Source organism: Oryctolagus cuniculus, chromosome 5 (genome assembly GCF_051225735.1).
Source record: "Oryctolagus cuniculus isolate XC-2025 breed Fujian yellow rabbit chromosome 5, ASM5122573v1, whole genome shotgun sequence".
NCBI lineage: Eukaryota > Metazoa > Chordata > Mammalia > Lagomorpha > Leporidae > Oryctolagus > Oryctolagus cuniculus.
The window spans coordinates 22,617,873-22,643,378 of record NC_142871.1 but is presented as its reverse complement, the minus strand read 5'-3'; the positions used below and the strand labels follow the sequence as shown (position 1 = coordinate 22,643,378).

Genomic DNA, 25,506 nt, shown 5'->3' with positions numbered 1-25,506 from the left:
CCAGGACTAAATGAGAGATTTGGGGTTCAAACACAACTTCCTTACTTACTCTGTATCCAAAGTACGTAATTTCACCTAATATGCAAATGTGTTGTTCTGCTGTGTTTAAAATAATTTTGAGTTTTGAAAATTACCATATATCGTTTTTTCATCTAAAGAGACTAAATTATAAGATTGCTTTTACAATATATTTTCTAAACTGTAACATTTTTAAAACAGAGTAAAGTATGATATTCATAAAAGTCTAATTTATATCTCTTGAAGTATGTTCAATTGGCAATAAACCTTTTTAAGAGACAGAAAGTACAGTCCTTTACCACTAATGTCTCATTAAATTGGTTATTCGTGTTTTCAATGCGAATTCACTCTTCCATATAAAAAATATTCTCTCGAAGATGGAGATGCAGTATTATACCAAGTATAGCCTGAACATAGAAGCATATATTAATTTTAAAATCTCTGAATCTAAATATAGAAAAGTACCAGAATCTCTTGTCCATGGCACACTCTCTAGGATGTCATATGTCTTGCTGTATACCTGTTGTCCAGGCTAAATATTAAAAGTACATCTGTGGCTGATGCCACGGCTCACTAGGCTAATCCTCCGCCTGTGGCACTGGCATCCCAGGTTCTAGTCCCAGTTGGGCGCCAGATTCTGTCCCAGTTGCTCCTCTTCCAGGCCAGCTCTCTGCTGTGGCCCGGGAAGGCAGTGGAGGATGGCCCAAGTGCTTGGGCCCTGAACCCACATGGGAGACCAGGAGAAGAACCTGGCTTCTGGGTTTGGATCGGCACAGTGTGCCGGCCATAGCAACCATTTGGGGGGGGGGGGGAGAACTAACGGAAGGAAGACCTTTGTCTCTCTCTCACTGTCTACTCTGCCTGTCAAAAAAGAAAAAAGAAAAAGAAAAAAGTACATCTGTTTACTCTCAAAGTATCTTGGCTGGTAAGAAGTTATTTGGTCATCCTAATACTGCTCACTTGATTGCTGCAAGTTTGCACTTGCTCTTCTCTTTACCTCAACCTCCCTTTCCCAGATATCCTCCTCCACAGAAAGCCCCTCACATTTATGTTCACGTTCCATTTCCTCATAAAGATTTTCCTACAACTGTCCCTCATGACACTGAATATACAATTTCATCACATCAATCATCTCACTGTATCACTACTCTTTATATGTTTATCTTCTAGGAGGGCACACGTTCCTGGAGAGCAGGCATCACTGTCCCTTCATCTTTGATTACCCAGAGCAAACCACACAACTTGGACTGAATGAATGAATACACCCTGCATCCTATTATGCAAAATTTAATTCTTAGATATTTGTGTTCTTGAAACTTTTATCTCTATGAAAGACACTGATAATTCAGTGTCTTGATAATTCAATCTTGATGTCACTTATACCAACCATAAGATAATGCTGATCTAGTTTATGTTAGTTAAGTTTTCATTTTTAGTCCATTCTATAAATAAAGAATGTTAGTTAACCATAATCCAATCAAATATATTAAGAGGGTTCCAAGATGGGAGAAAAGACAGGAAAGTATGATTTACATGGGGTAAAATTAATTTATTTTAAAAAGGGGAGGAAGTACACTCTTAGAATAAAGCTCTGGGAGAACCACAGCAGGAGACCCTGTGAAAGTAACAGAAACAGCCCAGACCCATGCAAATACACAACAAAAGCTTGGATCCAGGGAGGAAGATGCCCTCACCAGCAGACCAGGTGACAGGGGAATCCACCGGCCCACAGCACTGCCAATACAGTGGGAGGGAGAGCTTGGTGAACTGCTTTTAGAGCTCCACACGGACCAGAAACCCAAAGGAGAAAAAAAAAAAGATAGTGCATTTCTCCCCCAGTCCCCACCCCTCACTCCCACCCCTGCTACCGCGGAGACCTACCGCCAGTGGGGAAGGGCTCCTGCAATTTTTGGACACAAGCAGGAAGCTGCCACCCCACCTTCCCTGCAGGTGCCCAGCAATAACAGGGTTCACCCTCTACCCAGTCAGGGAAGGCCACAACCGTTCAGAGGAATTCCTTCCTCCTCCACACCAGCTACACTAGGCCAGTTGCCCAGCAATGGGAAGGGAGGGAGAACCGTCCCTCTGGAGGGGAAATGGAACCTTCGGAACTCTCCTACCTGCCCAGCACTATCAAGAAGTGAGCAAGGCTACAGCAGGTGGGTACTTTGTGCGCTGGTGAACCAGACACCACACCTAACCAGGGAGAAAAATCCATCTTCCCAACCGACACTGAATTTGGCTGGGAAGACCACACTCAGACAGTGGCTCTGGGAACACCTTAGTTTTCTTATAGATAGGACTGACTAGCAGGATGGAATGGTCCCACTGACAATCCATGACCCTGGGAGCTGATTCTGAGAAAACAGTGACTTCACAAGAGGAGATAGAGCGTGGCTAGGTCCTGGGTAACCACAGAGCACTTCTCCATACTTTCCAAGTTCCTCAGTTGCCTACAGCAGCTCATAGCAGAGGGAACCGTGCTCACCAGAAAGACTCCATGGATCAAATGTGCAGTTCATAAAGCAATGTAGATGAGAGTTGAGTGCACTGGGGACTACACCAGGGCATCTCACAGCTGTGAGAAGGGCTGGTCGCACCAACAGAGGTGACCATTTCTCCCCATCCAGTTAACCAGAGAAGAACTAACATCCCCAACTGGGGTCTTATGCTGGATACTCACTCTATCCTGGAATAATAAACAGAGCACCTTAGCCACACCCAGGACACACCTCTTGGAATTCACTGAAAGTATAGATGTCTCACTAAACCACAAAGACACAGACCACAGATAAAAGCCAGCAGACACAGAAAAAATTCTACAAATGCCAAAATATAAAGGCTAAATTTCAAGAAATAAAACAAGGAAGACACTATGAGTCCCTCAAAGGAACACTAAAACATTTCAATATTAATACAATATTAGAAGGTAAAGATGAAGAGATTGGGGAAATGCCAGAAACGGAATTTAAAAACTAATCATTGGATGACTCAGAAGCAATTTATGAACAAAAGAAAACTGTATATATAAGTGAAAACTTTTCCTATGAAATTGAGATCTTAAAGAAAAATCAAATCAATTACTACAAATGAAGAATTCAATAGATCAAGTAAAAAATGCGGTGGAAAATCTGAACAACAGACTTGGTGAGGCAGACAAAAGAATATCCTAGCTAGCAGACAAATCTCTGGAAATTTTACAGTCAAACCAAAAACAAGAAGAAGAAATTAGAAAACTGAACAACACTGTTGGAGAGCTACAGGATACTATTAAATGACCCAGCATACGGGTCTTAGGAGTCCATGAAGGTGTAGAAAGAGAGAAAGGATTAGGAGGCCTTTTCAGTGAAATAATAACAGAAAACTTCCTTAATTTGGAGAAAGAAGGGGTCATCCAAAAGTACAGGAAGCACACAGAACTCCCAGAAGGGGCCAGCACTGTGGCATAATGGGTAAAGCCACTGTCTGCAGTGCTGGCACCCGATATGGATGCTGGTTCAAGCCCCAGTTGCTCCACTTCTGATCCAGCCCTCTGCTATGGCCTAGGAAAACAGCAGAAGATGGCCCAAAATCGTGGGCCCCTGCACACATGTGGGAGACCTGGAAGAAGCTTCTGGATCCTGGCTTTGGATCTGCACAGATCCGACCACTGCAGCCAACTGGAAAGTGAACAAGCACATGGAAAACCTCTCACAGCCTCTCCTTGTCTCTCTGTGTAATTCTTTCAAATAAATAAATAAATCTTTTAAAAAAAAAAAAAAAGAACTGCCAATAGACATGACGAAAAAAGAACTTCACTGTTTCACAATGTAATCAAATTCTCCACAGTAAAATACAAAGAAAGATTCTAAACTGTGCTTGAGAGAAATGGCAGATCACTTTCAGAGGAACTTCAATTAGACTCACAGTGCACTTCTCATAAGTAACCCTACAGGCTAGGAAAGAATGGCAAGATTTATTTCAAGTCTTAAGGGATAAAAACTGTCAACCCAGAATATTGTACCCAGCAAAGCTCTCATTTATGAATGAAGGTGAAATAAAGACCTTCCATAGCAAACAGAAATTGAAAGAATTTGTCACCAACTATCTAGCCTTACGAAAGATGCTTAAGGATGTGCTACATACAGAAATGCAGAAACAGGGTCATCACTACAAAAGAAGGTGAAGGCAGAAAATCTCCTACTGAAAGTACAAAGTAAAAACAGGCCAGTGCTGCGGCTCACTAGGCTAATCCTCTGCCTTGCGGTGCTGGCACACCAGGTTCTAGTCCCGGTCGGGGCACCGGATTCTGTCCCGATTGCCCCTCTTCCAGGTCAGCTCTCTGCTGTGGCCAGGGAGTGCAGTGGAGGATGGTCCAAGTCCTTGGGCCCTGCACCCCATGGGAGATGAGGAGAAGCACCTGGCTCCTGCCATCGGATCAGCGCGGTGCGCCGGCCGCAGCACGCTGACCGCAGCGGCCATTGGAGGATGAACCAACGGCAAAGGAAGACCTTTCTCTCTGTCTCTCTCTCTCACTGTCCACTCTGCCTGTCAAAAAAAAAAGTAAATACAATGTAAAAAATAGGAATATCTATGGAAAAATGGCAGGGCAAAGTCATTACTTAGCTATAGTCACCTTGAATGTAAATGGCCTCAACTCTCCAGTTGAAAGATATAGACTGGATGAATGGATTAAAAAAGAAAACCCTTCTGTTCACTGCCTACAAGAAACACATCTCACCAACAAAGACTCATGCATACTGTAAGTGAAAGGATGGTAAAAAATAATCCATACCAACAGAAACCAAAAAAGAGCTGGTATAGCCATCTTAATATCAGATGAAATAGACTTTAACACAAAAACTGTTACAAGAGGCAAAGAAGGGCACTATGTAATGATTAAGGGATCAATTCAAAAGGAAGATTTGACTACTATAAATATATATGCACCTAATTACAGGGTACCTGGCTGTTTAAAAGAAAAGTCATTGTATTTAATGGGAGACATATTGAATACAATAGTAATGAGGTGTTGCTCCCCCTCTTCGTGGAGGAACGACACAGGACCCTGCGCTGTTCTTTTGTCTGCTCGGCCCTCCCCAGGTTTGCTGCTGGTTCTTCCCGGGTTGGCTACCGTCCCTTCCACCTCCATGGAAGGGCGGTTCCCCCTGCCACTTTCCCCACTTCCGCGGGGGAGCGGCACACCGCCGGCTGGCTCTCTCGGGGGCTGCACAGGTGTTCCTTCAGATAGATGTTCCTGGTGCATGTTGTCTCTCTCCTCCTTTATAGTCCTCTTCCACCAATCCCAACTCTGCTACCCACACGCCGAGTACGCTGCTCTCCTCCAATCAGGAGCAGGTCCTACAGTTTATTGGTTGAACTGGAGGCAGCTGTGTAGAAGCTGTTTCCTCCTCTCCCAGCGCCATATTGTGGGAGAGCAGATGCATAGAATAAGTCTTAATTCCAGTAACTTAGTCTAGTCCGAGTTGCTCCCAGTTGCTCCCCACAATGAGGGACTTCAATATCCCACTTTCAGCAATGGACAGATCAACTAGACAGAAAATCAGCAAAGAAACAGCAGATTTAATCGACACTATAGACCAAATGGACTTAATAGATATCTACAGAACTTTCCATCCTGCAGGTGTGGAATGCACATTCTTATCAGCAGTGCATGGAACTTTCTCTAGGATTGACCACATGCTATGCCATAAAGCAAGTCTCAGCCTATTCAAAAAATTGAAATCATTCCATGCATCTTCTCTGACCATAATGGAATGAAGTTGGTAATCAAAAACTCAGGAATCACTAGAATATATGCAAACACATAAAGACTGAAAAATATGCTTCTGAATGAACAGTGGGGTCAGTGAAAAAATCAAAATATTTCTGGAAACAAATGAAGATGACAATACAACATATATAATACAACATATATATATATATACACAACATATATATATATATATATTTATATGGCATATAATACGGCCATCTCACTCTTGGGAATTTATCCAAGGGAAATGAAATCAGCATATGTTTATTGCAGCTCAATTCACAATAGCAAAACATGGGATCAACCCAAATGTCTGTCAACTTTAGACTGGATAATGAAATTATGGGAAATGTACACCATGGAATATTACACAGCAATAAAAATGAACAAAATCTGTCATTTGCAACAAAATGGATGAAACTGGAAAACATCATACTGGAGGGACAAATAACATATGTTCTCCCTGACCTGCAATAACTAATAGACCAGAAGAATGCTTCAAATAAAAAGCAAAATTAACTTTAAGATGCAATGACAGGCCAGCGCCACAGCTCAATAGGCTAATCCTCTGCCTGCAGTGCCAGCACCCCGGGTTCTAGTCCCAGTCGGGGCGCCAGATTCTGTCCCGGTTGCTTCTCTTCCAGTACAGCTCTCTGCTGTGGCCCGGGAGTGCAGTGGAAGATGGCACAAGTCCTTGGGCCCTGCACCCACATGTGAGACCAAGAAGAAACACCTGGCTCCTGGCTTCGGACCAGCGCGGCGCGCCAGCAACAGTATTCTGGCTGCAGCGGCCATTTGGGCGTGACCCAACTGCAAAAGAAGACCTTTCTCTCTGTCTCTCTCTCTCATTGTCCACTCTGCCTGTCAAACAAACAAACAAAAAACAAACAAACAAAAAGAAGCAATGACTTTGAGCAGCCCTTGTCTGGACTGTTGAGGAACAATTTTGTTATTTTTCTTTCTTTTCTTTTACTTTCTGATACAAAGTGTTGAACTCTTTACCTAGAATAGAGTTAATCTTCTGTGTGTAAAGATAATTGACAACAGGTCTTAGCAACAAATGGGACTAGGAATAGAAGAGGAAGGAGCAAGAAGGGTGAGAGCTGAGTGGAAGGGCAGGTATGGTGGGAAGAACTACTACGTTCCTAAAGTTGTATTTATGAAATGCATGCAAGTAAATAAATATAAACAAAAGAAAAAAAAAAACAAAATAGATTGATGCCAGAGTATATGCTTAATAAAAGAATTCTATAAAAAAGAATCTTTCCCTACTAGCACCAGGAAAGCTAACACATCGAGTCATTGTAATTCAACTCCTCAAAGCATTGCAGGCCTATGTGGGCCCCTCAAAAAAGAGACACAGCAGTTCTCAACACAGTAAATACTTCTATCGCCCTAATACTACCTCTTGTCCTACTTCTATGCTTATAAACATGGCACAGTTTTTACCTTGAATAATGCATGGCTTGGTGGCCGGCGATGTTAAAATAGAAGTCTGTGGTGTGCTTCATCTCATTGGTGTGCCCAGTGGCCTCAATCCAATGTCCTATTGGGAGACAATAAACACCATCCACCAAGTTGTTTTCATTATAAGTACAGCAACGATCATGGTGAGGCCCATTGCCTAGAACAAGAAGAAATGAAAAACAAAGCAATTAAATTGGTGTTTTGCTTAAACAGCCTCTAAGTGGCTGATGTAAAATAAATAGTAAAATAAAACAAATATAAACTTGCTTAATTGTCACATTTCAGCAGGGACAAAAATAGACCATTGCGAAAGAGGGAACAGGAGGGACTGGTAAAGGGTTACTTAGAAAAATCACAGGGTCCTGTAGGCACATTAACTCTTTCAGAACTTCATGGTTCTCTCAGTACTGAGAATCACTTTACAGCCTGATGAGCTGTTGAAAAGGTTTTTTTTAAACCGATAATGCCCCTGTATGTAATACTTTCATCTCCTAAAGACACAAATTTATGACTAATACCATGACTACAGTGTTTTAGTATCTGCTCAAACAATAAATGCTTAAATATAAAGAAATGTATTGATAAGTGATCAAACAAATGATCATATCCAGTGAGGTCTGCAAGTAAGAGTGGTTACCATTATTCTCACATGAGGAAACTCAGTCTCACAGAGATGAAACAGCTTGCTGATGGTCACAGAACTCATTGAGGCTAAGCTAGTAGTAACCAGATTCCCCTAGTCCCAGGACACCTAGTATCTTTAAGCTACTTTTCTGCCCATATCACATGTATCAGAACATGCTTTCTTCATTCCAGGACCATGGAGCAAAGGACTGAGAGACAGAATACATTTCTGAAAATAGCACTTGTCCACAATTTTGCCCAATATCAACTATGCTAGAGGCTATGTTCTGAATTGCTGTGTCACCCCAAATTTCATATGTTGAAATCCTAACTCTGAAGGTGATTATATTCCGAGGTACAGTCTGTGAGAGCAGACTTGGTCATGGTTGCAGAACTTGCATACATGGTATTAACTACCTTGTAAAAGGCCCAAGAGACTCCTTGCTCCCTCCCAGTATGTGAGGACACAGCAACAGATGTCGTCTATGAGCCAGAAAGACAGCTCTCACCAGAAAATGAATCTACTGGTGCCATGGTCTTGTACTTTACAGTCTCCACAACTGTAAGCAATAAATTTCTATAGTTTAAAAACTACCCATGGGGCTGGAGCCATGGTGCACTAGGTAAATCCTTGGCCTGTGGCGCCGACATCCCATATGGGCTCTGGTTCTAGTCCCAGTTGCTCATCTTCCAGTCCAGCTCTCTGCTGTGGCCTGGGAAGGTAGTGGAGAATGGCCCAAGTGCTTGGGTCCCTGCAACCGCATGGAAGACTGGGAAGAAGCACCTGGCTCCTGGCTTTGGGTCGGCGCAGCTCTGGCCACTGTGGCCACTTGGAGAGTGAACCAACGGAGCGAGGACCTTTCTGTCTGTCTGTCTGTCTGTCTGTCTCTCTCTCTCTCTCACTGTCTGTAACTCTACCTGTGAAATAATAAATAAACTCTCAAAAAAAAAAAAAACTACCCATGTGGCACAATGGTTAAGTCCCACTTGGGACACCACGTCCCATATTAAAGTGCATGGTTTGAGTCTTAGTTACTCCACTTCCTATCCAACTTCCTGCTAACGTGCAGCCAGGGATGCAGCACATGATGGCTGAAGTGCTTGGGTCCCTTCCATCCATGCAGGAAACTCAGACTGAGTTCCAGATTCCTAGCCCTGTCCTGGCTAATATGGGTATTTGGGGAATGAACCAGCAAATAGCAGATTGATCTCTCTCTCTCTTTCTCTCTTTCTCTCTCTCTCTCCTTTCTCCTTCTCTTTTCCCTCTCATTTATTATGAAAATAAATAAATTACATAAATACAAAATAAAAGTCACTCAGTATATAGTATTTTGTTACAGCACCCTGAATGGTATAAGACATTATTAAGTACACCTTGATTTCTATGAAAAATATAAATATACAATGTTTTATTAATAATTCTTATGTGAACACTCCATTTAACATCGTGTATTTCATTATACTATTTGTAAAATATTAAGAAAAACCTATAAGGAAAATCAATGTCTAAGTGGTTTATAGTAGTAAATCACATTTGTTGAGAATATAAAACTTTGATTCATTTGCACCTTGCTCTGTCTTATAAAATATTTAACCTAAAGTTTCTTAGCATAAAATCTCAAAATGAAAAAAATTTAAGTTATTGGGTGATTTGTTGGGATATAATTTCCTTCCATCAGCCAGAATGTATAGGATGCCACTCTGAATAATCATTAGTGCTTTTCTTAGGTCAGGCTCCTCTTTTTTTATGCCTTTTCTTCTCTTGATGGCTACAAAGCACTACACCACCTCTCCATCAACCTTGATATTTAATAGAAGAAAATCAACCTATACTAGCAACCCCACTTCTGTAAATAGATCCAACAGAAATATTAACAAGAGTAAAGAAAGATATGCACACAGGTACTTCAGTGTATCAATACTATTCTAATAACAAATTCTTCAAACCAGATAAGGTTATTCATTCTTCCACAAACATTCACTAAGACAGGTGCTGTGCTAGATCATGTTAAGGGTTGAGATGTTTACTACAGGAGCATTCAATTTTTTTTAATTTAAGCAGGCAAATGACTGGATGAGAATTTTATTTTGAAAAAAAAAAAACTTCTGGTAATAGAGTTAAAATGCAATTCAAGAATAATAAGATAGAGCCCAGCGTCATGGAATAGCAAGTATAGCCTCTTCCTGCAATGCCAACATCCACATATGGGATGATCCAGCTCCCTGCTAATGGCCTGGGGAAAGCACCAGAAGATGGCTCAAGTTCTTGGGCCCCTACCACCCACGTGAGAGCTGCAGCTGAAGCTCCTGACTCCTAACTTTGGCCTGGTTTAGCTCTGGCCATTACTGCTACCATTTGTGGAATGAACCAACGGATGGAAGAGCTTCCTCTTTGTAACTCTAACTTTCAACTAAAAATAAATAAAGTTTAAAAGAAAATAGTGAGATAGAATTAGAAAGTACATGTTAGCCCAGATAGGAGATAATAAAATCTCAGAAGTAGAAATGAAAAGGAGCAGGCAGATCCCTGAAGGAAAAGCCACAGGATTTTAGGATTAATTGGATACGGGAGGTGAAGGAGAAAAGGGATCAATAATGATTCCAAAGCTTCAAATACGATTCCTTTTTTATGGGACATTGTTCACTGATATGTAAAATCTGGAAGGGGAATGGAAGATCACCAGACTGGGTTTGGCACATTAAGTTTGCAGTTATCCATAAAGAAATGCCAAAAAGAGAGTTGGCACTTTGGTTTGAAACTCAGAGCAGAAATCTGAACTAGAAAAAACAAAAACACAAATATATGAGTCATCTGAGTACAAACAGTAATTGAGATAAGGACAGATGAGTCACAGAGAAAAACAGCACTGACGGAGAAGAACAGAGTTCCAGAACTGAGCCTGAAAGCACCTCAACACTTAGCAGCAGGGTGGAGGAGGATGAACTTACCAGGATGCACAAGAAAGAAAAGCTAAGGAGAAAAACAGGAGTGAGATGTGAGGTGGCAGAGCATGACTGACAATGTAAACATGGACTAAAAACCCGAAGGATGTACATCTGACACTAACAGAGGTTACATCTGGGAAATGGAATTGGATGAGGGGTGCATAATTGGCTCTATTTGTTACAAAGAACAGTTGTGACTTTGTGGTTCCAAAAACAATGTCTATGGCTCCTACTGGTCAGTATTGTAAACTTACAATGCTATATTTTAAAATTTATATTTAAATTATAAATTACATTTAATTTATAGTTATAATTAACAATTATTTAAAAACTCAAGTAAAAATAAATTATAATTTTCAAGAAAAATTATTTACATATACCATCTTCCTCAAAATTCTTCATTCCAAGATTTATTTTGGCAATTACTAATTTTTATAAAACATGGTTAATCTGCATTATGTAAGCTATTTTCTGGTCAGTTAAATATCTGTTAGGTGGCTAGTCATCATTTTTATGTTTATTAATTTGTTTTAATCTATTTGAAAAGGAGAGAGAGAGGATATTCTACCCACTGGTTCACACACTCCCCTCCCCCAATACCCATAACAGCTGGAGCCAGTCCAGGCTACAGCCAGAATCCCAGGATACCAAAACTACATCTAGATCTTACACCTTCCTGAGTGGGAGGAATCCAACCAACTGAGTCATCAATTGCTGCTTCCCAGTATGCATTAGCAGGAACCTGAATCCAAAGTGCAGTAACTGGAAATCAAATCATAGCAGCACTCTTATATGGGATGCAGGTGCCCCAAGTGGCATTCTAACTCACTGTGCCACAGCACCCATCCCAGTCACTGCCTTTTGAATTAGCCTAAATAAAAGCAAAATGAGCAATAAAATAAGTCTTGTACAGGGGAATTTCTGCAACCAGGACAAGGGAGTACATACATATTCCCCTATTCCTCCCACTAACTTCAATTAAGATCACTGGACTGTACATTGATATAAAACAGACATAAGGTTACATTGAAAGACAGAACATCTACATACATTGGGACATAAATAATAACACAGTAAAGTGTTCCTTTGATTTTTCATTCTGCTTTATATGTTCTAGACTTAGATCTAAAGAAGCCAGCATGCTGGTAATAATAAACAAAAGACAACATAGCCAAGGAGAAAAGGGTAGTCTAGCAAGGCAGAAATTTTCCAGAAAAGAATTGCTCTACTCTAGTAGCACCACATCCTCTCACACCACAAAGGCCAAGTGGAAAGCCTTGACTTCCACCTCACCAGGCTGCAATGAAGAGCCTCATCCCTTACCATGGCAGCATCAGAGAAGAAATTCGAGTAGTGAGCTCAGACTCTCAGAAACCATGAGGGCGATATCAATGGAGACAGGTAGGAAGGTGGCCTTTCAACCTGCACTTGGCAGGAACAAGGCACTCCTTTCACTTCTGGCTGAGGTGGTGTCAGAGACAACCTAGTGAACAGTCAGCACCTTCACTTGCCTCCCACTCCCATTGTGAGCAGAGGCCACATGGACAGTAGTAACAAAGCATTCCTACCAATCTCCGCTAGGGGAGGTATCAGAGGAGGCCTACTGGAGAGCTGGAACACCCACCCCACTCAGTACCAGAAGTCCAATTCCTTCAGTTATCAATGGAGACAGAGTAGGGAACCTGGGTAATGAGGTAGTACTCCCACGCTGCTGCTGGAACAGTATCAGAGGAATTCAGTTAAAACTGGAGGTTGCAGAAGATTCAGAGTCTCATTATATAATATCAAAAATGTCTAGGTTTCAATAGAGAGTGGCTCATACAAAGGACTACAGAGATTTCAAACTGAATGAGAGATACCCAAGATGGCTCAATTAGTAAGATGCTGCCATAACCTCAACCACAGAAAGCTACTCAAACAACAAAGGAAGAACAATGTTCCCAGGGGACTTACTGAGAAAAATATTCAACACAGAACAGAACAGAGACTCCACAGGGAGCAAGAGGAAAAGACAGACACTCCTGCATCTACATGGGCAGGCTTCAAGCAGGGAAGTACCACCTTCCCAGGACAAGGAGAGAGGAGGCTGCTGCCACCCCTGATGCTGGAATCTGACTGAATGAGAATTCCACAGTCCCCACTGGCTTTGAGACCAGCCTGGGAAGCTGGTGGGTGTCCGGGTGACTACTTCTCTCCGTGAAGTGAAGCCCCATAGCCTCCCCCCCGCCACCCTCACCAAAGCCCCAGACTTAATCTACTGTGATGGAGCATCAGCTGAACTGTGTCCACAGTCAGGGAACAGCAGAGAGTTTCACCACCGCTGGAGGATGCCAGGGCAGCTTGCAGGGTGGAGAGTGGACTCCCTATACTATGTGAATGTAGGAATTCTTGGCATAGCCAATGGAGCTCAGAGGGTTGCCAGCTGCAGCTGGGTTCTGGTGCACCTGCCCAGATGTGGAAACTCAGAGGCCCCTGCGTGTGGGGGAAAGATCTGTCGAGTAGACTGTTGCTCTGTACAGTGCACATGTCTGGGTAGGTGTGGTGTGCAGGCACCAAGTACTCACTCTAGTTTGTGAATCAGCTGGATCACCCTGCAAAAACACCTGACCCAGATCCAACATCCCCTCATCCTCACCTACTGTACCCAGAGGTGCTCCAGTACGGCCCAACTTGGGTGTCACTATGGACTCTTGCCCTATTCCCAATGACCAGAACTTCCTGGCCACACATAGCACACACCCGCAGAACAGAAGTGTGAGCCACACGTACTCCACCAAGCCCCAGAGGCACATTTCAAGGGAATAAAAATTTCAATTAAAAAAAAAAATCCCACAGAGGAGAGACTAACAAGAAACTCCCCAGACATCCAACAACAACTGAGAAACACAAAATAAGATGAACATGAAGGCAATGTATCTCTCCAAAAGGAACACAATAATCCATTAATATTGGACTGTGATGAAGAGAAGATTGATTCAATGCCTGAAAAAGAACTCAAAAGAATAATTTTAAGGCTACTCAAAAAAAACACAGAAAAGGGTATAATGAAATTAAGAATTCAGCACATGACATAGACAAAAGCAAAGAGATAGAGATATTGAAGACCAAATAAGAAGAAATACTAGAAATGAAGTGTTCAACACATCAAATAAAAATACAGGGGATAGCCTTAACAACAGATGTTTTAAGGCAGAATAAAGAAAGAATATCAGGTCTAGAAGACAGGTCCTTGGAGATATCTCAGTCAAACAAACAAAAAAAAAATTAGAAAGACCACAGAGTTTGGGTTCTACAGGATACCATAAAATGACCAAATATATGAGTCACAGGAGTTCCTGCAAATAGTGGAAAAAAGAATGACTTAGAAAATCAAAATTTAGTGAAATAATTACAGCAAAAAATTTCCCCAATTTGGAGAAAGACATGGACATCCAAATACAGGAAACACATTGAGTATCAAATAGATACAATCAGAAAAGACCCTCACCACGACACACTATAGTTAAACTTACAAAAGTTAAACACGAAGATAATGTCCCAAAACTTCAAAAAGAGAAATGCCAGATTATCTTTGAAGGAACTACCAACAGATTTCTTAACAGAAACCCTACAGGCAGGACAAAAGGGAGTGATACAGTCCATGTTCTAAAAGAAATTAAAAAACAAAAACAGACAACCCACAATTCCTTACCCAGTTAAGCATTAATTCATAAATGAAAATTCAAATCTTCCGAGACAAACTAAAATTAAAACAATGTGTTACTAGCCAGACAACCTCATTACACAGAGAACAACAGAAATACAATCAGGATCATGAAAGAATATGAAGGCAGAGAACCACCCAGTAAAATAATAAAGGAAATTATAAACAATAGGAACACTTATAGAAAAATGCCAGGACAAGTCAATAACAACATTTAATGTAAATGAACTAAATATTTCAGTTAAAAGATACACACTGGCTGAATGGATCAAAAAAATGACCCTCTGGGATTGGCATTGTAATGTAGCAGGTAAAGCCAACAACTGCAATACTGATATTCCATATTGGTACGGTTCAAGTCCCACCTGCTCCACTTGTGATCCAGCTCCCTAATAATGGCCTGGAAAAGCAGCAGAAGATGGCCCAAGTGTTTGGGCCCCTGCCACCTATGTAGGAGACCCTATTGATGCTTCTGGCTTCTGGGTTTGGTCTGGTCCAGCCCTGACTATTCTAGCCATTAGGGGTGTGAACCAGTGGATCAAAAATATCTCTATCTCTCTCTTTGTCTCTCCCTCTCTATATAACTCTGACTTCCAAATAGATAATAAAAAGTTTTTAAAATCTATATGCTGCCTAAACACACTTCATCAATACAGATAAATACAAATACACACAGAGTGAAAGGATGGAAAAATATATTCATGTAAATGGAAATCAATTATTATCAGGAGAAGTTACACTCATAACACACAAGATAGACTTTAAGACAAAAACTGGGGCCAGTGCCGTGGCTCACTTGGCTAATCCTTCACCTGTGGTGCCGGCATCCCATATGGGTGCTGGGTTCTAGTCCCAGTTGCTCCTCTTCCAGTCCAGCTCTCAGCTCTGGCCATTGCGGCCAACTGACGAGTGAACCAGCTTATGGAAGATGTCTCTCTCTCTCTCTTTCTCTCTCTCTCTGCCTTTTAAATAAGTTAATAAATCTTTAACAAAAAAAAAGAATAAACTATTGGTTCATTGACACAATATACAATAAACTATTGATATACAACCTCTGAATCTCCAGAGAATTACACTGAGTGAAAAAATTTCAATCCTATTTTATTAGTCAAATTTTCATCACTATAACATGTAACAGTGAAAAGCTGAAAAGTTTTCCTCTAAGATCAGGGACATGAGAAGGATGCCCACTCCTAGCATTTCCTAGCAACACAGTATTGGAACTCCTAAGCACAGCAGTTAGGTAACATAAACAAATAAAATATATCTTATTATGAATAGTACAAGGTTGTCTTTGTGGACTACATATCTTACATATAGAAAGCCTTAGAGATTCCATCAACATAGAAGTATTAGAACTGACAAATGAATTTAGTCATGTTTCAAGAAACAAAACATGCAGCAATCAGCAGCATTTGTATATACTAACAATGAACTATCCAAAAATGAGATTTTTTTTAAAAAATCCAATTTACAGAAGCAGCTAATAATAACAATAGTAAAATATATAGGTATGAATTTAGTCAAGGAACTGAAAGAGCACACTAAAAAGTATAAGACACTCATTTATAAATACCTATTAATCAACTAATGTGGCATTCACACTTTTTTACTACATATATTAAATTCCACATAGACTGAAAGCATGTATTTCTCTTCCTGTGTTTGTCTTATTTCATTTAGCATAATGATCTCTGATTCCATTCATTTTGCTGCTAATGTCAAGATTTCATTATTATAAATGAGTAATATTATAAATGAGTAATATTCTAGTGTGTGTGTGTGTGTGTGTGTGTGTGTGTTTTATCCATTCATCCATTGATGGACTTCTAGGTTGATTCCAGCTCCAGCCATTATGGCCATTTGGGGAGTGAACCAGCAGATGGAAAACCTCTATCTCTGGCCTCTGCCTCTCTACAACTCTGCCTTTCAAATAAATAAATAATATTTTTTTAAAAAAAGAAAAAAAATAGCCAACATGTATATGAAAAGGAACTCAACAACACTAATCATTAGAGAAATCCAAATCAAAACTTCCATGGGATGACCCTTACACTTGTTAGAAAGGCTATTCTCATTCAAAGAAGTGTTGGTAAGCAGTGGTCAGCATTGGAGCTTAGCCCATAAACTGCCACCTGCACTGCCAACATCCGATATAGGCACCAGTTCCTGTCCTGGCTGCTTCATTTCTGATCCAGCTCCCTGTTAATGGCCTGGAAAAACAGCATAAGATGGACCAAGTGTTTGGGATTCTGCCACCCACATGGGAGACCCTTAAGAATCTCCTGGCTGGGGCTGGTGCTGTGGCACAGCAGGTTAAAGCCTTGACCTGAAGTGCCAGCATCCCATATGGGCACTGGTTCTAGTCCTGGTTGCTCCACATCTGATCCAGCTCTCTGCTGTGGCCTGGAAAAGCAGTAGAAGATGGCCCAAGTCCTTGGGCCCCTGCACCCATGTGGGAGATCTGGAGGAAGCTCCTGGCTCCTGGCTCCTGGCTCCTGGCTTCGGAGCAGCGCAGCTCCAGCCATTGTGGCCATCTGGGGAATGAGCCAGTGGATGAAAGACCTCTTTCTCTGTCTCTACCTCTCTCTGTAACTCTGTCTTTCAAATAAATAAAATAAATATTAAAAAAAAAAGAATCTCCTGGCTTCTGCCTGGCCCAGTGCAGGCCACTGTGGCCATCTGAGCAGTGAGCCAATGGATAGATCTCTGTGTGTCTCTCCTTTTCTCCTTGTGAATCTGACTTTCAAAATAAATAAATTAATCTTTCAGAAAAACAAGATGAAAGAAGTGTTGGGAAGAATATAGAAAAAAGTGAACCCTTATACACTATTGGTCAGAATGTAAATCAGCACAATCTTTATGAAAAATGCTATGTAGCTGCTGAAAATAAAAGTACCAAATAATCTAGCAATCCCACTTCTGGGTAAATATCCAAGGGAATTAAAAACAAAATGCTAAAGAGATATCTGCACTTCCATATTCTAACATCCAAGGTATAGAATCAACATAAGTGCCCATCAACAAATGAAGAAAATATTGCACATACACACAAGAGAACAGGATTCCTCCATTAAAAAAGAGCCAGTTATTTGCAATGACAAGAATAACCTGTAGGACATCAGTTGAAATAAACCAGACACAGAAAGACAAGTAACATGATCTCACATGTTTGTAGAAATTAAAAAATTTGAAGTAGCAAGTAAAAAAGTGTTTACCACAGGCTAAGAGCAGGGAAAAGGTAATAGAGAGTTGTTTGTTAAAGGGCATAAAGTTTGAGTTAGCAAGAATAAGTTACTGAGATCTATTGTAAAGCTGGGTGACAATAGTCAATAATAATGCAATCTATATTTCAGAACAGCTAAGAGTATAAATTTCAAAGTTCTCAAAACAAAAATCAAATAAGTATGGTGAAGGATATGTTAAGCAATTTGATGCATTCATTCCACATTGTATACAAATATCAATATATGACATTGTACTCCAAAAGGCATTCAATTAGTATTTGTCAATAAAAATAACAATAACAATCAAAATAAGTGGCAGAAAAAGAAGAACTACAAACAAGTAGCAATGATGCAACAAGTATTATATTTGGAGATAAAATATATATTAAAATGTTCTTTATTATGTTAAGAATGCAAGAATTTGAGGAACTAGACAACAAAATATCAAACAGGGTAGGTTGAGCATAAATAAAACATTTGGCATAGGTGTGTGTGTGTGTGTGTGTGTCTTATAAGACAGAAAACATTATCATAGAGGATTCCTATTTTATGGCCAGTAGTAGATGGGAATCTGTGATATATAAGCACCCATCTTTCTGTGCACTTGTATATGTAAACTTCTCCAATCCTTTTAGTAAAAAAAAATAAGCCATTCAGCCTAAGCCCAATTATTTGATTGCATTATAGTAGAAATCTAAGTTAGTGGGGCTGAGACCTCCAAACATAGTATATCTATCATTATTTGTTCTCATTAATAATCAGACTCAAATCCATTTACATATTTTGAAATTCAATGAAAAAATTCAGTGGAAGTCCTTGAGACAGCTGTTGAGCAGCCTGGGTGCTGTGTTGGTCCTCTCAAAGGTAAGCGTCAGGTGTGCAGAAAGGGGAACAGCAGGAGTGATTAATAAAGTTTAGCCTTGGATCTGCCAAGCCTCCAGAGAGGATCGTTAAGGAAAACTCCCAGAAGAGCCTTGCTAAGTTCCAGCTAAAAGTTTTATAAGGGGAGATTTAATTAGTGCCTGCCAAACCTCACAGAGCAGAAAATATTATAAGAGAAAATTCCCATGATTAGAGAAAGAAAGCAGTGAAACATAGGCTTATATCAAACTAGTGGAAGAAATAGGAAAAAGGAGTAGAAAAAGCAAAATTCAAGTTATTTACTACTGATTACTATTTTATTTACAGACTGAATTGTGTACCCCTCATATTTTAAAGATTTATTTAATTTTGAAAGAGAGAGAGAGAGCTCTGAGAAAGAGAGAGGGAGGGAGAGAGAGAGAGAGAATTTTCCATACATTGGTTTACTCCACAAATGAAAACAGCCAGGCCTAGGAAGCCAGGAATGGAAGCCAGGATCCAAGAATTCCATCCAGGATCTCCCACGGGAGTGCCAGGGACCACACACTGTGTCATCATCTGCCGCTCCCAGGTACATTAGCAAGAAGGTGTATTGGAAGCACAGAGCAACAAGGACTCAAATGAGGCACTTTGATATGGGAAATGGGCATCAAACAGCAGCTTGTCCTGCTGTGCCATACTTCTGCTCCCCCAAATTTCTATGTGGGTGCCTTATACTCAGTGTGCCTGTATCTAGAGATGGGACTACTAGGGATGTTAGTAAGGTTAAATGAAACTCTCAGGTGGGGCCCTAATCCAACTGAACTGATGTCTTTACAAAACGAAGACGACATCAGAACCTCTGCCTCCCCACTGGAACAGAGGAAAGGCCATGTGAGGACACAGCAAAAAGTTGGTGTCCATCAGACCTCACCAGAAACCAGATCAGCCAGCACTCTCATTTGGGACTTGTAGTTATCAGAATGGTGAGAAATAAATTCTTGTTTTTCAATACTCTCAGCCTATGGGGTATTTTGTTATAGCAGCCCTGGTGAAACAATATACTCATATAGGTGTAATATTCCAGAATTTAATTCAGTTAATAATCGAGTGTTATTGACAATCTGTTATATATGCGGCCCTGTGCTATGCTGAGGGCACATAAAGCAGAAAACCTGACTCTCACAGTGTGTGGACCTTTGCTGATTAAGAAATTAGGAAATGAATCAAAACTGCATTGTGAAAATAGTTTTAAAACTATATAACTGATATCCAGACAGAATATCTAAGTTTTGCAAATAGATTTCATCTCAAATATCATTTTCCATGTACTATGAATCAAAGGAGCAACTGACTCACTGAGAATGAAAACTATGATAGATTTGTCATGTCTACCTGAATACAGAAGATTGAAACTGGAGGAAATTGAAGAATGTTGTATCATTGTGAGGTAGAATTATTAGGAGAGACTTTTTTTCATTTCAGTGGGTAGAGGAACAATCTATTAGCCCATAGGAATCCAAATTACAACATCTAAATCAAGAACCATCAGATTCATGGAAAAGTAGACTTTAAAAATAGAGAACAGAATTACTAATTACTCACAACTCTAACATTTAAGAAAGTGTATTTTTAAATGTGAAAATTGCATTAATTAATGATTTTCATGAACACACCTCACAATGGTATCTCAAAGACAGAAGACTCTCTCAAAAACACAACCCAAATAATGTTATCTCCATGATACTATGCTTCTATTTAAAATGAAACAAAATAACAGAGCTCCCTTAAAATAATTTTTGAAGAAAAATCTGAAACTTGAATTGTTCTCCAAAGGACTTGGTTTAAAGCACCCAGATGTTAGTGATTCATTCAATGTGATGATAATCTGAAGAGAAACTAAAATATTTGACCCCCTGATTTAAGAGACCAAATCTTTCTGTAGCTAATTATGCCAAGACTCCAGGGATTCTACAAAAAGTTCAGCCTAGTAAAGGCTCCATCTATGCATAACTGGAAATATTTGCTAGATGCTGAATTTACTTTCTATGTCACATGCAGAGATGTTTATTCATGTGTTTAATACATTTTGATTTAATTATCCTAGTAATTTTTAATGTCAGTTTCTGCACTGTCATTAAAACCATCTTTACAGCAGTGTCTAGACTTTTGTTGGTGTTTCCAAGTTGGCAGGTCATTTTTTCTCTCTCAGCACTCTCAGAATTGACTAGAAATTTGTGTTTCATTGCCTGAACATAAATCCTACTGCAAAAATAGATAAAATGTCTGTATTAGTATTAGACTCATTATGGAAAGTAAAAATTTCTAACCAGATTTCTCTACTTCATTGACAGAGCTTGAAGCCTACATAAAAGTTCCCACATCATCTATCTGTGTGTCTTACATACACAAATAATGCTATGATAGAAGGAGAAAAGCTTCCCAGGTAGTGACATCTCAAAATGTCTTACCATTCAGATTTAGAAAGTCTAAAATGACCATACTCACCTTGGGAATTCTTTGGAACATTGAGAATTATTTTACACTTAACTCCATCTTCATCTTGTTAGTCCAGGAAAACATGCATTTGGGCAATTACATAGTTATTTAATGTTTTGGCATGAAATAGCTCTTCAATTGAAATTTTTCTCTGCAGACTGAATAATTTAATAAAACATTCCCTGAGTGGATAAAATTCTGCTGTGAAAACCATCCCTGATGGTTTCATGCTTTATTTTCTTCCATGAAAATAAATTATTTAGAAGTATTATGGGTATATAGGTGAAAGGAATATCATATAGTTACTGGCGTAGTTACTGGAAAGAAATTGGACAGGGATAGCTAATTTAAATAGAGGATAGAGTGGTCAAATAGAATTTTTAAAGGTGAACTTGTTTATGAAATTGTGAAGCCAGATTGTTTTTAATCTTTTCAATGAGACATTATAGTCTGAAAGTAAAAGAGTTTATTTAATACTAGCAATTAGCAAGCTATCTTAAAAGTTGCTATAATCATAAATGTCACATGCATAAGAAATAGTTGAAGAAGGATTTTGTTTTTCCTAGGACTATACCTGGTGGCATGCAACAGAGAAACAGTGACTTAAAGAACTACAAGGCTCTGTCTCACACAAGAGGTGCAATGCCAGGCAGTCCAGAACTAGTCAATACCAAGCTCTTTCTAAATGTTGCTTTGGCATTCTGGGCACTCTGACGGTGTCATCATGTTTGTCATCTCACATTCAGAGTGTGAACTATGGGCATCAGGTCTGGATCCTACCCATGAAGAAGGGTGAAGGGCCATGCCAGCTGAGCCTTTTCATGAGAAAAGCAAAAGCTTTCCTAGAAGCCTTACCATGAAGACTTCCTGCATCTCATCAGCCACAGTGAGATGACACGGACATCTTTAAACCACCTGCTAGCCATGAGGAATGAGATTACCACAACTGACTAGACCAGTGATTGATCCCACCACCACCTAAACAAATCAGGATTTTATTAGCTAATGAGGGTGGGGAGAAACAAGCTCTAGTCAAGCCATAAATGATGATAGAGAGGATGGAACGCATCATCTCTCTCCTGAAAATAATAGAGGATGATAAATGATATCTCCTTAGGAATTGCATGTTCCTATCTCTTTCAATTCAAAGTAACCAATGGAAAAATATTCAACTGCATATTTATTTAAATATATTAACAGCATCCCAAGTGTAAGAATAAACCAAGAAGAAATTAACAAAAATCAACACTTGTATTTGAATAAATAAGTTATTTTATGAAAGTAGAGAAAATAAGAGAAATTTTTATGGAAAACAGTTTAAAGAGAAAAGATTTGAGAATTTTAGTTTCAGTTTTAGGGTGAAGTAGCCTGGTTTGGTCAGAGACTGGCCAGAATTTGTACTAAAGTGAGTTATGGAGAAAATCAATGGTCTTATTTGGGAACACATGGGCCCATGTGGAGTTACTGTTGTTATATTCCTGTCTTGAAAAATATCAGACTGAACAAAGCTTTTGTTAAAATAATTTGAGTGCCTCGTAGTATACCTGTGTTGCAAGTCAGCATATAGGATTTTTAATAAAATATTTATTTATTTAAAGGGATAGATATAGATATAGATATAGAGAGGTGGGGACAGAGAAACAGAAAGAGAGATGTGTGGGGCTGTGGGTAAACAGAGGTGTCTTTCATCAGCTGGCTCATTCCCTAAATGGCTTCAGCATTTGGGGCTATGCCAGCAGCCCAGAACATTATTTGGGTCTCGCACATGGTGGGCAGGAACCCAAGCACTTGGACCATAATACACTACCTTCCCAGGTGTATTAGTAGGGAGCTGGATCAGAAGTGGAGCAGTCAGGACTAAAAGTGGCATTCCAGTATGTGATGCGGGCATCCCAAGCAGCATCTTAACCTGCTGCTATAAAATACTTGCCTCATCAGGGTACAGTTTTACAAATACACTAGAAAGATAGGCAGAGAAGAAAGAGTAACAGTTAAGAGCTATTATTGAGTTATTGAACACCAGCTGAAGTAGGTTTTCTGCTAAATGCTTTTAATCAGTTATTTAATTGAATTTCCTTAGAACAATCCTGTGAAGCAGACAGTACTATTAGCCCTTTCTTGAAAATGAGAAAACAGGCAGAGGATACTTAATGATTTTCTCATTTCTGTTTACAACCAGTAAGTAGAACGACCATCCCTCTAAGTCCATAGGTTCCATAATATACAGATTCAACCAAACTCAGATGGAAAATATTTGAGAAAAATTGTATCACTGCATCTGTAATAAACATGTACAGACTTTTCATCTTGTCCATTCCTTAAATAATACAGTGTGACAGTTATTCACATAGCATTTACATTGTATCAGGTATTAGAGATAATCAGACATGATCTCAAGTATATGGTGAAATGAGTATAGGTTGCATGGAAATAGTAGATCACTTTATATAATGGGCTTGAGCATCCAAAGATTGTGAAATCCAAAGGAACTCTGGAATCAGTTTCCCATGGATACTGTGGGGTGACTGTCTAACCTGCAATGGAGACTGGATCTGAATCTTGAGCCCATGAACTTACGCTCCTGCATTCCAGGAGAAGAGAATTCCAGAACCCACAAAAGAGACAGAATAACTGATATCAGTAAATACTGCAAGCAGGAAAACAACGATGAAAAATGGACATTCCAGTTACAAAATAACATCACTGAAAGGTTTTTCATGGGGATATTGAAGGCAGACCCCATACTGTGGATCACTGAAGAGTGAACAGGGAAGTGAGGGTGTTGGGTGAGGGCAAGCCAACTGGAGGAAATAAGATGACAGTGTCATAAGAGATGCTTTTGGGGCAGAGACACTAGCAAATTGGAAGAGAAGGCATTTGAGGAAGGTATGTCTTAGATTAGAATGAAGAGATTCTGTGTTATAACAGAGAGGTTATGCAGGCCAGTTCAACCAAGAACCAAATAACCTGTCTCCCTCCCTCTCTCCCTCTCTCCCTCTTCCTCATGGCAGTTTTCAATCTTTTAAAGTATATAATATCTTGAATACTGTTTCTCTCAAACAAAATATCAGCTACCTCTCTCAATTTTATCTTAACAGCAAATTTGATAGGCATGTTTCTCTAAGTCACTCATTAAAGATTGAGCAGGGGAAGATCTAGTTCAAGGGTTACTAGACTTGCTACTTATTCTCACATTATGTTCCCACTGACTTATTAATAACAGCATTCTGTGTCAAGTTTTTAACTTGCGAAGTGTCTATCTAATCTGCTAGCCAGTCAATTTTGCTTTCTAATTTGTGCATGAAAACTGTAAGATTTTTCCAAAGTCTTTTGCTAAAACTAATATACACCCAGCATTCCTCCTTTTTGTCCTTGTTCAAATAGAACAAAAGAAATTTCTAAATTTACTTCAAAAGTATGTAATGGTTAAAAAAATATGTAATGGGGAAGTATAAGGGATTTTATTTTATGTGCTTCCTAGGATTATTTGTGAACCAGTGAAGAACTATTATCTTCCTCATAAAGTCTCTTTAATGCTTATACAAATAGTGTACACAGCTTATCATTACCTGTATGAGAAAATGTGGTTCATAATTATGACCATAAGAGAAATATATGAAACTGTCAATAGCATATCAACTTAACTTCAGACATTCTTTTTCTCCACGAAAGTAGCAGACTTATTTGGCACAAAACAATTAAAATTCTCCACAAAATTTCATGTTTTTCAAAATGAGAGTATTTCCTCTATATCAAGCTTTACAAATACTTTAACAAGCATAATTTTCCAAAGCTGCTATATTTTTCTGATGCAAAATATAATTATTTAAAATTTGCATTGAGCCGGCGCCATGGCTCAATAGGCTAATCCTCCACCTTGCAGCGCCGGCACACTGGGTTCTAGTCCCAGTCGGGGCGCCAGATTCTGTCCCGGTTGCTCCTCTTCCAGGCCAGCTCTCTGCTGTGGCCAGGGAGTGCAGTGGAGGACGGCCCAAGTGCTTGGGCCCTGCACCCCATGGGAGACCAGGAGAAGCACCTGTTCCTGCCATCGGATCAACGCGGTGCGCCGGCTGCAGAGTGCCAGCCGCGGCAGCCATTGGAGGGTGAACCAATGGCAAAGGAAGACCTTTCTCTCTGTCTCACTGTCCACTCTGCCTGTCAAAAAAAAATTTTTTTTAATTAAAAAAAAAATTTTCATCGATAGGAGCAGGCATTGTGGTGCCACTGCTTGCCATGCCTGCATCCCATATCAGAATGCCTGTTTGAATCCTGTCTGTTCTGCTTCCAATCCAGCTTCCTGCTAATGCATCAGGCAGTAGAAGATCGTCCAAATGCCTGGCCCCTGGGAACCCCTGTGGGAGACCCAGACAGATTTGCTGTCTCCTGCTTTGGGCTGGAACTGCCCTGGCTATTGCAGCCATTTTGGG

General features: G+C 39.9%; 1 protein-coding gene across 6 annotated transcripts in view; it reads right to left on the bottom strand.

Annotated features, from left to right (window-relative positions):
* The window catches only part of EPM2A (EPM2A glucan phosphatase, laforin), a 286,591-nt gene that overhangs the window by 224,699 nt on the left and 36,386 nt on the right, over positions 1–25,506 (bottom strand). For all 6 annotated transcript variants that reach the window (XM_051855292.3, XM_089332589.1, XM_089332588.1 and 3 more), the window contains exon 2: positions 7,223–7,397. In XM_051855292.3, the coding sequence (XP_051711252.2) occupies positions 7,223–7,284 (62 nt within the window). In that variant the 5' untranslated portion in view covers positions 7,285–7,397. The remainder of the gene's footprint in view (positions 1–7,222; positions 7,398–25,506) is intronic.